The sequence below is a fragment of the Candoia aspera genome, chromosome 3 (genome assembly GCF_035149785.1).
Source record: "Candoia aspera isolate rCanAsp1 chromosome 3, rCanAsp1.hap2, whole genome shotgun sequence".
Classification (NCBI taxonomy): Eukaryota; Metazoa; Chordata; class Lepidosauria; order Squamata; family Boidae; genus Candoia; species Candoia aspera.
In genome coordinates, this window is record NC_086155.1 from 40,718,388 (window position 1) to 40,730,980 (window position 12,593).

Consider the following 12,593-nt stretch of genomic DNA (forward strand, 5'->3'; position numbering starts at 1 on the left):
CTTGCACAATAAGCTTAATTATGTTCAGAAAAGAATTCAGTCTTCACACAGTAGTTAGATGAAGAGAAGAAAAAAGTAGCTTACATTTATTCAGTAGATCTGGATACAATCAGCTTCGTAGCAGAAAGCACTTACATAGAAGTGTCTGCATGCAAGCGAGATGAAAGGACGAGAGCTGCATTCTGCAGCAGCACCTGCTTGCAGGTGTGCCCAAGAGGTAATGGAGATTGTTTATCCCCAAACCCAAGGAGGAGGAGGAAGTGGAAATAGGTGACCCATGTGACATCCCACAAGCACAATAGAGGTGTGTTTACTAGAAAGACCCCCTTATGCTTATGAGACTGCTGAGTTGACCCCTGATAATTCCAACAATAACATCATGATGTAGGAAAAGGACATTTTTATGACAACAGAACCCATGCTTTTTTCAGTGGCAAGTGTGAAGTTGGGAAACAGAACACCAAAAGAATGGGGGGGGGGGAAATTTCAGATTAAGGACTTGGGAACAGTTACAAAGAGCAAGGATTGGAAGAACCACTCCTAGATGACTAATGACTGGCTCCCTGAAGCAACAATCAGCAAGCAGAAACTTCCATATTTTGACCGTGTAATGCCAGCAGATGATAGACTAGAAATACATACTCAGTAAGGCTGAGGGAACTAGAAGAATAGGAAGACAACAGGTAAGAGTCTGAAATGGTTAATTGCAGTTTTAAATAAAATGCTCACTGAAAAGAAATCCAGCATGGCATAATGGTTAAGTTGTGGGAATAACACTGGGGTGACCCTGGTTCTAGTCTACCTTCAACCACAGATGCTGGATGTTCTTCCCTGGTGGGCAAGCAGTCTGTTACTGCCATAGAATAGGGCTCAACAGTGAAGGCAGCACAAAGCTCTTAACATTCCTTTGGTTTCAGGAACTAAAGGAAAACATAGTAATATGCCTAGGAGCCCAAAGACAGGCTTTAGGCCACCACAGCAATGGATGGGAAACACTATAAATCACTAGCGTGGAGCTAAACCACAAGACTTTCTTCTTTTCTTTCTTTTCTTTTGTAATTTTTATTAAAGATTTTCACCTAAGTAAAAGACATGAACATATATAGAGTGAAATTAAGAAAGAAAAGCGCAGGTAGGAAAAGACACATAAAGAAGCGACTTCCGATCTTTACAGCAGTTACAAATTCCTTATCTCTCCTCCCTCTTTAAAGGTTCTCTTCTTCCCACATTCAACCCTTTTTAATGAGCAAATCCATAAAGCACCAGTTCAAGACTTTTCAAACATCAAGACAGAGAGCCATAGAGGGTGGGGAGCGAGGGGACGCTGGGTGGGGCACAAGTGACAGAAAAAGGCAAAAGGATGACTGACAGAATGGCATGAGACTTTGAGACACAAATATGTATGGGTGGGGTTTGCCGCATGATGCCACCCCGTGCATGTCATCATCTCGACGCAATCACAGTTTGCTATGGGCCCCGCGGCTGCCATTCCAGGGTACTGTTCAGCTGAGAGCAAAATCACCCCCCCCCCGCAACACTTGTTACTGGCGATGCAGATGTTAGATCTAGCTGGGGACGAAATCTAGCTGGGGACGAAATTCTTTCCCGCCACTAATCTCAATGAGCAAGGTACATCTTAGCAGGCAACCCCGCTCTTCGCGCCCACCACCCGCTCCTGTCTCTTTAAGGCCTGGCTGTTGGCGAGGAGAGCGAGCCTTTTCCTTCCTGTTTCTAGCTCTACGTTTGTCGCCCTCGCTCAAGGTAAAGGAAGCGGAAATCTCGTTCACTCGTGAGTGGAGGCGAATTGCTTTGTTTAGGTACGGCCGAGGCTTGCGCAGGTTAGCGCGATCCGTTCAGGAGGGAGAGAGGGACAGCGGAGGCAGGCCGGCTTGCAAATGTCGCCTCACGACATCCCCTAAATGCCTGCGGCTCTGAACCACGACCCCTGGGGCGGAAGTCAGAGCATCTCTTTGCAGGGCACAAACGCGAGACGTATTGCTCAACACAGCCAAGAAAGTAGCGCGTTACGAACAGGTCACGCATGTGAGTTTGCTTTTTCCGAACTGTAAAACAAAACTGATCTTTAAGTAGACCGGCCGCTAAGAAATATACATACAAGCACCATTATTTAGATGGCGATCTAGCTCTTTGAATCTGGCTTTCACGTCCAGGGTGAGTGATAAGGAGATGTGGAAGAAACGTAGGGTACTTCTCTTCTTCTCGTACACTAAAAATAACGGAGAGTCTTGTGGCACTTATTTCAAGACTCGGGGCTGGCTTCTGCTGCGTGAGCTTTGCGGATCAGAGCCTGCCCTCAGTAGAGGATCCGCCTTGGAAGCATAAAGTGGGACCAGATGGCTAGGAAGTCCAGTGGATACTCACCAGCTCGTCATATAGCTGGAGTTAATGTGATTGAGCAACTAATCCTTTGCAAATGGTGAGGTGTACACCTCATAAACTAAGTGGGTCTTTTGTTCTTTAAATATGTTTTATTGGTTTTGCTTGGATCTTATGATCCCATTTCACCCCCAACACTGCCCCTTATTTCTGTACAGTGGGGTATGTATCATGGAACTTACATGACAAGTTAGGGTAACAGTGAAGTGATTTCTGGAAAGAAAGGAGGGCAAGAAAGAAGGAAAGCAACTTTTATTATGGCTTCATCACCTGTACAGACACTGTGTCTGGTTTTGTTATTTCAGATTTGGTTGTGTCTTATCATGTATACTCATATAAGTAAAGGTAAAGGTTTCCCTTGACGTAAAGTCCAGTCGTGTCCGACTCTAGGGGGCGGTGCTCATACTCATATAGCATTTGATAATATATGTGTTATGACTAAGTGAATGAATAATCAAAATAATTGTCTTCAATATAGAGATGTGATCTAGAAGGCTTTCTATACAAGTAAGTAATCACTCTGCCTAGCCGTAGTCAGATAAACATGCATGTGCGGATTGGCCCAAGAGCATGCCTGGAACATTTTCTTGCACAATCTGTGAGTGTTGCTTGTGTCAGGAAAATTTAATCCCTACTGTATTTCATCCCATTCCATGATCCATCATGAGTCCTTTCTTCATCACTTGACACGTGTGTGTGTGTAGAAAAGATTATGTCTTATTTAAAAGATACAGAATTGGTCTTGGTAGAAAGTGAATTTTTGGCCATTGGACTATCTTCTTTATCAGAGCCCTTTTTAACTAGTGAACTTATCCCAGTGCATCTATTCATTTAAAACATGCAAATTAAATATTCTAAATTATTTCAGCCAAAGTTAATGTGAGCACTTGATTGTCCTGTGTTGAAAATGACACTCCTGTTCACCAAAATATATCGCATATCCAGGAGTTGAAGAACAGCATTTACTAAGAGCTCTCCTTCTCTTAGTTTTCACATCTGGATAGATGAACTTTATATTAAAAAATGCATGAAAAATAATGTTGAGAAGTCCAAGAATGAAAGTTAAGTGAAATGTATACTAACCTAATGGCACCTTTAAAGAACAAGGAGCCAACAAATCATCCAAAGTGCTTTCTCATGCCTGCTGCTAGAATTTGTTGATAATAATGCTATTACAAGGGGCTGGAGAGAAGATGATTTTCATCCAAGTAATGGAATGGGAAGTGAGATCAAAATGAAAGATATCCTAAACTAAAAATGATGACTAAATTTACTGATAACTTAATTGGTAGTATTTTTGTATTCTCAGTTATTTTTGACTAATATAATGTATGGACATTGGAACCATTTCTGACTTAAGAATCACAGACTTTATTCTGTATTTTTTATCTAGCCCAAGCTTTTCAGAAGCAGTTATTCCTCCTGCAAATGTGAGAAACCAATGGTCATCTCAGTGTTTCTGGACTGCAACTTTTCATGTAGCCCATGATAACAGAGGCTGAGAATTATAGATCAGCAACCTCTGAATGGGCATGGACTACTTACTCCTGATTTACTCTTTCCATCAAGAGAAAAAATAAAATAAAATAGGGTTTTTTCATAGTTAACATTTTAGCCAAATCAGTGGTATACACAATGGTGTTATATAGTTAATAAATATTAACTGTGTAAACTGTTATGTATAAGGTTTGTGTGATACCATTTAGCAACACAGGAATATGTGAGAAGATTTATAGCTAAACAGTTTAGACAAAGACCAACAGACCAGTAACTGTCTCAGTGTAAGTTGAGAGGGCGAGCCGGTTTGGTGTAGAGGCTAGAAACCAGGAGGCTGTGAGTTCTAGTCCAGCCTTAGGCAAGAAGCCAGCTGGGTGATCTTGGGCCAGTCATAGCCTCTCAGCCCTAGGAAGCAAGCAATGACAAACCACTTCTGAAATTTTGCCAAAAAAACTGCAGGGACTTGTCCAGGCAGTTGCCAGGAGTCAACAGTGATTTGAATGCACAAATAAATAAAAATAAATAAGTTGAGAGGAGAAAGCTGATGCGTAAAACTATCACCTAGCAGCCCAGAGAGCATTCCATCACCTATTCTCCCCTCTCCAGTCCTTGAACAGAGAAGCAACTTCATTAATTCTTATATGCTGCATATTTACAATAACCAGTCTGTTTCATGATTTTTGCCATTGCAAGGCTAATCACTGCTTTACTGTGAAAAAATAATAAAAATAAAACATTCCTCTTGACTTCTCTGATTTGAGTGAGGTATCACCTGTACATGAGATATGAAGCTTATTGCCTGCTGCATTGGATTTATCCAGTCTGCTAAAGGCTGAGTATTCATTCTCTTTTCTGAACTTGATACTTATAATTCTATATCACATTCTTGTTTCAGGATGGATTACATATATGTGAAACTTTCTGTTGCTCCTGTCCCTCATTAAATATCTTACATCTTCCTCTTCTTTTTAAATATTTATTTCAGTTTAACTCATTGAATCAATTATAAAAATGAAACTGTATTTGATAGTTTTGTTATATCACCATGGATTAATGTTTTATTATTTCCTAGGGCCTGGCTGAAGAATCAAATGTCTAAAGCCAGAGGACAAATGATTCAGGAGTTCTTTTAGCTAATTTGGACTTGAGCTATGAATGGCGGAGCAACTACTCATTAAGGCAGCTCAACATCATCTTAGAACTGGGAAGAAGAAAGGATTATCATCTTCAGCCTCCTTGAATGTAGCTGGGGAGGTACTGGCAGTAGCAGCTGGCTTGAAACCAGCTTTTCTGTATGATTACAATTCTGCTGGGACTTCTCAGATCCTGGACTATGTTCAACATCTTCAAACTACCCTTCAACTTAGATGCCGGCTACATGTTCTGAATATTGCTGAAAATGTTCTAATAATCAACTTGGGACTGATGTGTCTGTGTCTAGAGTCAATCCTGCTTAGCAATAATGTCACCTTCATTGATGTTTCTGCTTTTAGACCATGTCCTACCTTTTGTAACCCAGAAAATGTGAGCCTCATAAAAGGCCATCTGTCAGAGATATTGAATCACATTAAAGCATTAAGAGAAGATACATCCCAGACAGTATCTTCAAGTGAAATCTTTTCGACTGAATGGAATCTCTGTACTCTATTTGGTGTATTGCTAGGCTATCCAGCATCCTATAATTTTTCTACTCAGATGAGTTCTGGTAATTGCCTTGCTCTAACTCCACTGAGGGTGTTTACTGTTCAAGCCACATTTTGTAATATAAGCAGTGATTTCAGAGTTCGGTTTTATTCTTTCAGTATCCCAGAACTCCTGTATCCAGTCATGAAAATAAGCCTCAGTGCATGGTGTGAAAAACTGAAGGATGCTTTTAAACTTCAGAAAGACTTTGCTAATCTCTGCATTACAAGTGAGGTGGTTGCTCTAGCAGCAGTGGCCTTGTAAATATGAATCCCGGTTCAGAGATAAATAACAGTTTTTCTCCACAGCATCCTACTGATTTTTTTTTTAAAGCTTCAGAACAGGGACAGTTTGGCAGATTAGTCCAACCAATTACATCAGTGTTTTTTTTTAAAAAAATGTGCCATTTTCCTTTCAGCAACCCTTGGGGTATCCCTTCATGCTCAAATTTCCAAGAATGTATTTCAGGTTAGCCTTTTTTTCACAAGATGTTAGCAAATCTGTGATTCCAAATTCCAGCCAAAAAGATTTCAGTGGTTTTCACCAGCTAGAATGGCAGTGGTTTCGATTCCAATATGGTCACGTAACACATAAACGTATTAAGGAACTGAAGGTTTTTGAATGACTACTGTGTCAGCGGATATAGAGGTCAATGATACATGGATATACAGACAAATAATTTTTGTAGCTTTGTGTTTTAATAATAATAAAAAAACTAAGCAATACACAAAGTCAAGCCGACAGACTCCTTCAGTACAATATGCAGTCCCTAATTTTATAAGAAATTTTAAAATTAAAATACTATTTGGATAATTTATACTGCTATAGTGCAATCAATAGCATGCAAATGGGACAAGGTATGTTCAAGGTGTAAAGTTGCTTAAATAACATACCAGAGCTGTTACCATTATTACCATTATGATAGGAATCCAATGATCATGATTTCTCTGAAAAAAAGATAAAATGTTTTGAAATGGTAAATTATTATAAATAAAATGCACTGTATATTTGAAAAAATTCCTCCTGGTCATGTGGGGACACAGCTTTTCCTGTGCTTTTACATTATTTTATTCCAGAGAAGCTTCTACTTCTATTGGATTAAAATATACTGTATGTATCAGCAGGAAAAAAAAAATGAGAATTTTTTTCTCTGCAATGGCAGGAAAGAAAAAAAAAACGAGGGTTGATGCTGAAGGTAGATAAATTCTGACTCTTAATGTTATTCAATGTGTTTTGGTAAGATTATCTTACAGGTTACATTTCATCAGCATACTGCAGAGACAAGGTGAATCTTTTGTACATGGGGTCTAAAGAAAATGACAAATGTATAAAGAAACTTTATATACTTCTAATTTAAAAATACCCAGATTGGATATCCCAGGCTTTTTATAAAGATCTGCTTGGCATCCAGTCCCTAATACCTAAAGTAACATCACTGTATCCTTATTTTTCTTGCATAGGTATGCATTTTTATCTTTGAAATGTCCAGATTCAAATCCATGAGCAGGGCACTAGAAGATTAGGAAGTTGGACTATGACAGCCTTCCTTACCCTAGAGCTGTTTGGATAGGATAGGATTTCAACTTCTAGATTTGTTAGCCAGCGAGGCTAAAGTGGCTTCACGGGAATTCTGGGCATTTGAATCCCAACTTCTGGAGGATGCCAAGTTGACTGGGAAAATCTGTACTATATCTTTGATGATTAAGCTTGCAATATTAGGTTGAGCAAATGGGGGTTCAAAGAGAATTGCTCTTACCTGGGCCTGCTTGCTTTGAGAGTGCTTGAGTTCATCACGGCACTGCTGTAACTTGGCAAGGCAACTGCTGTACTCATCATTCAGTACCTCTAGTTCATGACAGAGATCAGTGCACTGGGCAAGGAAAAAAAAACACACTTAAGAAAACGACTGTATTCTATATTTTTTATAAGAAGGTTTATGGCAAGGGTGGGCAACCTGAGCCCAAGAAGCCATCTGCTATTCCCCATTCCTATTTTTGCAGACCCCAAAATCCTCTAAGATCATGCTGCTGAAATTGTGCAGGAGCCTCTGCTTGATAACAGTTATTTACTTTAACCCTCCCAGCCCTTTCCAAATTACTCTGAAGTTATGAATATAAGCATCTGTTCTTTAATAAAATTTTATGTTCCATTTTTCCTTCTTGGCACTACAGAATATAGTTCTGCTTTATTTTCAGAAGATACAGTTAAAGAAAACTTTAAAATGTGTGTGCATACCATCATGCCACACTGGGAATTATACCTTGCATCTGCCTGTGAATGCACCTCTATCAGTTCCTGTCTGCAAAGCAGTACCTGCATACTGCAAGGTGAAAAAAATGGTTCCTGCTGATTCTGGGGGAAGAAGCTGCTGCTTTTCCTCTCCTTTGCCTCAGAGTTAGCTGCAATGTACTGTATTAGAAAACTCTTTAAGCTTATGGCATTTTGTTTTGAGAGTTTCAATGGCACACTCCCCACTGCCTAGCTTGGCTTCCCTTTTCTGGGAAACCTTACATATATTACAGAATTGTCCATATATTTTGAAATTAAGAGGGGCAACAAGCAGTAAAGTTAAGAAACATTAGGGATGATTTGAAAATGAAACATACTAGCATGGAAGACCTTAAGACATGGGTGTCACAGATCCATGTAAATGTCCAACCCTAATAGCAAAAGGAACAGAGGGATCAGGGATGTTGAATCCTTTCTTAATTTTAGCTTAAACTCAGGAGGCTAGCTTGACCAGAGAACTGCTTAAGGAGAGGAATATGAGAAGAGCGAAGGTCTCATCAATACTGTTTAAAAGCATTCTATCTCACGTTGAGCTTAAAGTCTATTCTCTGGCTGCCCATGGTTCCTCATCTACTTTGAGAAGAGTTGATTCATTATGATAAATTGCTTGGGATTTAACTGAATCATGGAAAGCCACGAAAGCTACAAGCTGCTGGACAGATAGTTGTACGATGAAAGACAGGATATTTACCCAGCCTCCTTGTCCACTTCGTAACTAATTAAGTGCCAAAACATCTCATGGATGGAATATGGTCTTCATTGAAATTTTCTTTTTTTTTTTCGGAGAGGGAGGGACAATTTATTTGATGAGTTCATCTAACTGAGTGAGAATGGATGAAAAGATGCAGAAGAAATTTTTGGCAGAGCACTAGTTATTTCTCATGATATACCTGGCTAATTTTCTTGCACTTGCTCCTAATTGATGGGATAGATCTGGCTTTTGGTTCAAGTCTTTGTTTCACAAAATCACAGTATAAATTAGCAAAAATACTGAAACATGTGAGATACGGGCTTTATTCTCACATTTGATTTGCAATCAGGGAAAACATAACATTAGCTGTTTTGTTAACATGTACTAAAACTAAGCTGATTTATTAGTGACTGGATGTTTGAAATCCAATATGGTATCTGGATAAATCCCTCTGTTCCATGTTCTTTGTGTACAATAGGATTAAGGGTAGGTCATCACAGTATGGTAATGATCAGTCCTTTCATACACAGTATGCAGATATTATCAACTGAAAGTCAGTGAACCTGAATTTACTATCAGTGATAAGCAGTTGGACATATATTTAGTGTAAGAGAAGTTTGAAATAATGCACGTAAGAGATTGAATGCAAGAGATTAGCTTGATGAGATGCAAATTGATAATGCAAAGTGTTCATAGCTACATTGTAAGGTATTTACAAATAGCAGTCTCCTAATGAGATCCTCTAATCTTATTAACTGCTTGAATCACCTCCTCACCTCTTTTTTTTTAGCTGCAAGCTCGGATGTCCTTTTTTGCAGCTGTTCCTGCAGGCTGCTCTCTTTCCCTCCCTCCTGATTCTCTGACTGGACATTCTGCTTAGTTCTCACCCAACTGAGGACTTCATTGGGCACTGTGACAACGTGTTCTATAAAGACAACCAGACCTTTATTTGAAACAGATTCTTTCATGTTAGTATTCCTATGATACTGCAGGGTGACTGTTTTGCCCAATAAATGCATGAATTAAAATCTGTCCCTTATGGGACTATGTCAACCTATTACTCCCATAAAGGGACTAATGCAAATGGGCTACACCTTTTTAAAAAGTTGTGATGTGATTATGCAAGTACCATATTCTTAAGCCACAGGAAAGAAACCAGTAGATCAGCTAAGATATTCCTCCAATTTGCTGAGAAAGTTGACTGAAAATGAAGGACCAAAAGAAAATGTGCATGGGTTGTAGCTTTAAATGATAAGTGAGCATAATAGGCAAGACTTTAGAATAATCCTCAATGTGTTACTCTCAGGGGTACTGAATAACAATTCCCATCATATCCTGATAGCATAAAAGGCATTGTGTTGAAAAAGGTTCCCATAGAACATGTTTACGTTTTGGTGCAGGTCTGGATGTTTCAATTTGAGATTTCCGTTTTTGGGAACACAAGAGTGGATTTGTAAGTGGCTTAATTTTTCTATTAAGTTGTATGTTCTTAAACCTTAGGATACATTGCAGTGCTCAGGATAAGCAACATATTCTTAGGCAGAATCACAGTAATGATCTTTCTAGTCACTTTATAGCTGAGAAAACAAACTCTTTAGGTTTGGAGGAATTTTTCACTGAACTGGAAATCAAAGCTTATGTTACATGAAAAACAAAGTGGTACAGGGCCCCTATACTGAAGAATGATTTGTGTTCAATCATCTGATGGATTTTGCTTCTATCTCCATCTTCATGTTCACAAGAATCATATCTGGATTCTAAAAGTTACAGATTTGTGTAGCCAAACTGAAAACAGAGATTGGTTAAAAACTAGAAAGGGTCGCTGCAGAGATCCCAGAAGAAATCTGGGATTAACATCTCAAGATGAATAGGTAGAAAAATTAAGGAAAAAAAATAAGCATATAGAGTACAAACCTTGCTGAATAAAAATAAACATAGATTCTGCAAAAATAACTCCTGCCTCACACAGTTTGAGTTTTTGACAGGGTCAACAGGCATCTTGATGGAGGTGACCCTGTCAATGTTATATACTTGGATTTTCAAAAAGCCATGGACAAAGTTCCTCAGTAAAACTTTACTAAGTTTTCTTAGTAAATTTGTGCTTTTATTGATTGCTACCTGTGTAAAAAAATGAAAGCAAGAAGTAGGAATAAATAGGCAATTTTCTCAGAGGACACAGGATGGAAGTAAGAAGTGAAGCTCCTCAAGCATCTGTGTGGGAATAGGTATTTTTTTACTTATTCATGAATGATCTTGCCTTAAAAATAACCAAGTTCACAAATGATACCAAACTGTTCAAGACAGTGAAAACGAAAATGCTAATGAAGAACTCCAGAATGCTTTCTTTAAATTGGGTGAATGATCAACTAAATGGCAAAAGTACTTCAGTCTAAATAAATGTAAAGTGATAAATGAGATCCAGTTTGGTGTAGTGGTTAAGGCATCAGGTTAGAAACCAGGAGACCATGAGTTCTAGTCCCACCTTAGGCACAAAGCCAGGACCTTGGGCCAGTCACTCTCTCTCAGCCCTAGGAAGCAGGGAATGGCAAACCACTTCTGAAAAATCTGCCAAGAAAACTGCAAGGACTTGTCCAGGCAGTCTCCGAGAATTGGACACGTTTGAATGGATTTATTTTTTAAAAAAGTGATACATACGGGTCAAAACTATACAAAGATGTGTGTCTGAGCTGTCTATTCAGAAAAAAAAAACTTGGTAAGATAACTCAGTGATGATATCAACTGAATGTGTGATAAAGGCATAGTCCATGTTAGGGATAATTAGGAAAGGGGTTCAGAATGAAATTGCCAACATTGCTATCTCCTTATACAAATCTCTGATACATCACTGCTGGAATACTGTGTATAGTTCTGGTAGCCGCCTTTGAAAAAAATTAATAGAGCAACAAAAGTATGGAAAAGGGTAAGCAAAATTATCAGAAGTTTTGAATGTCCCCTCTATGAGAAATTGGTAGAAATACTGAAGCTCTTTAGCTTATAAAAAAAGCAACTGATCAAGTGTATAAGAATATGGAAATAACAGACAGGGCAAAGTTTTTCTCCCTGTTTTCCAAAACCCTAAGACCAGTTGACATCCAGTGAAGTTCATGAAAAGGAAAGAAGACTAGAGTAGACAGAAGAAAATACTTCACCTAATACATTATTAACTTGTGCAATTCATTTCAACCAGGGTCCCCCATGTGGGGGAGATGGGTGGTGATAAAAACAAATAATGGTGATGGCCACTAATTTGGATGGCTTTTAAAGGGGATTGGATAAATTCATGGAAGATAGATCAATCAAAGCCTATCAGTCTTGAAAGCTCAATTCAGGCATGCTTACAAATACCAGCTGCAGGGGGAAAAGGGCAAGAGAAGGATATACCTTTATCTCATTCTTGTCAGCATCCAAGCCATTTGGATGGACATTGAGAAATAAAATGGCAGCCTATGAGAAGCTGTGGCTTGATCCATAAAGCAATTCTTATGTTGGTTGTTTTCCATTTCTGGTTTATTCATTTGAACAATTTGAATGAATACCATCACTATCTCTATTCATTGTCTCTCTGTAGGTCATGTTGTAATTCCAAAGTAGGCCATTTGGCCAGATACTCCTGAGATTCCTTTCAGCCCTTTCTATGGCTCTAGGAGTATATTAATTTAGCATTATTGTTTGTATTAACACAATGCAAAAGTAGAGGGAAAAGTGATGTGAGAGTATTTATTTCTCTCCTATGGTAGTTCTTTATAACTGGAAACATGAGTAAAGGCCTTCATACTTTCTCTGACTGTACTTTCTCAAAGGATGATATCACCCATGAAATGATTTGGGCAATCACAGTTGCAGTGGGAGACATTCACAAAACACCAACATTTTCACAGAAAAAGAGACAGAGGAATTTTAAAAAATGGTAAGATTTTCGCTGTTCATATTTGTCCCTTATATGACTTCATCTCCAATCTTTCTTCAATTTGGCCTAGTCTCCTTGCATATTCTCAGTCCACATTGGGTTATGTCCAATCCCAATCTTTCTTCTTCC

The 12,593-nt window shown here is 38.7% G+C and overlaps 2 protein-coding genes across 8 annotated transcripts in view; one reads left to right on the forward strand and one right to left on the reverse strand.

The window, feature by feature from the left end:
* Positions 1–1,683: 1,683 nt before the first annotated feature.
* Positions 1,684–5,964, forward strand: C3H1orf74 (chromosome 3 C1orf74 homolog). 4 transcript variants are annotated; one of them, XM_063297444.1, is made up of 2 exons: positions 1,684–1,838; positions 4,967–5,964. In XM_063297444.1, exon 2 carries the CDS (start codon positions 5,050–5,052, stop codon positions 5,839–5,841), a length of 792 nt encoding a protein of 263 aa, XP_063153514.1. In that variant the 5' UTR covers positions 1,684–1,838; positions 4,967–5,049; the 3' UTR covers positions 5,842–5,964. The 4 variants fall into 4 exon arrangements, 3 of the variants coding, with proteins under 3 accessions (XP_063153514.1, XP_063153515.1, XP_063153513.1); XM_063297445.1 differs by lacking the exon at positions 1,684–1,838 and adding an exon at positions 1,865–2,172; XR_010067553.1 differs by lacking the exons at positions 1,684–1,838; positions 4,967–5,964 and adding exons at positions 2,825–2,904; positions 4,588–4,614.
* A 298-nt stretch (positions 5,965–6,262) lies between these two features.
* TRAF3IP3 (TRAF3 interacting protein 3) overlaps positions 6,263–12,593 on the reverse strand; it is a 32,604-nt gene continuing 26,273 nt past the window's right edge. For 3 of the 4 annotated variants that reach the window (XM_063297440.1, XM_063297439.1, XM_063297441.1), the window contains 3 exons: positions 9,334–9,482; positions 7,334–7,447; positions 6,263–6,524 (listed from right to left, as the gene is read on the reverse strand). In XM_063297440.1, the coding sequence (XP_063153510.1) occupies positions 6,441–6,524; positions 7,334–7,447; positions 9,334–9,482 (347 nt within the window). In that variant the 3' untranslated portion in view covers positions 6,263–6,440. Of the gene's footprint in view, positions 6,525–7,333; positions 7,448–9,333; positions 9,483–12,593 lie in introns of those variants that run through there. The other variant, XM_063297442.1, reaches the window with a different exon arrangement.

What these genes read in the sequence shown, in the direction of transcription:
- C3H1orf74 (XM_063297444.1), top strand. Translation starts at nt 5,050, where the DNA reads ATGGCGGAGCAACTACTCATTAAGGCAGCTCAACATCATCTTAGAACT.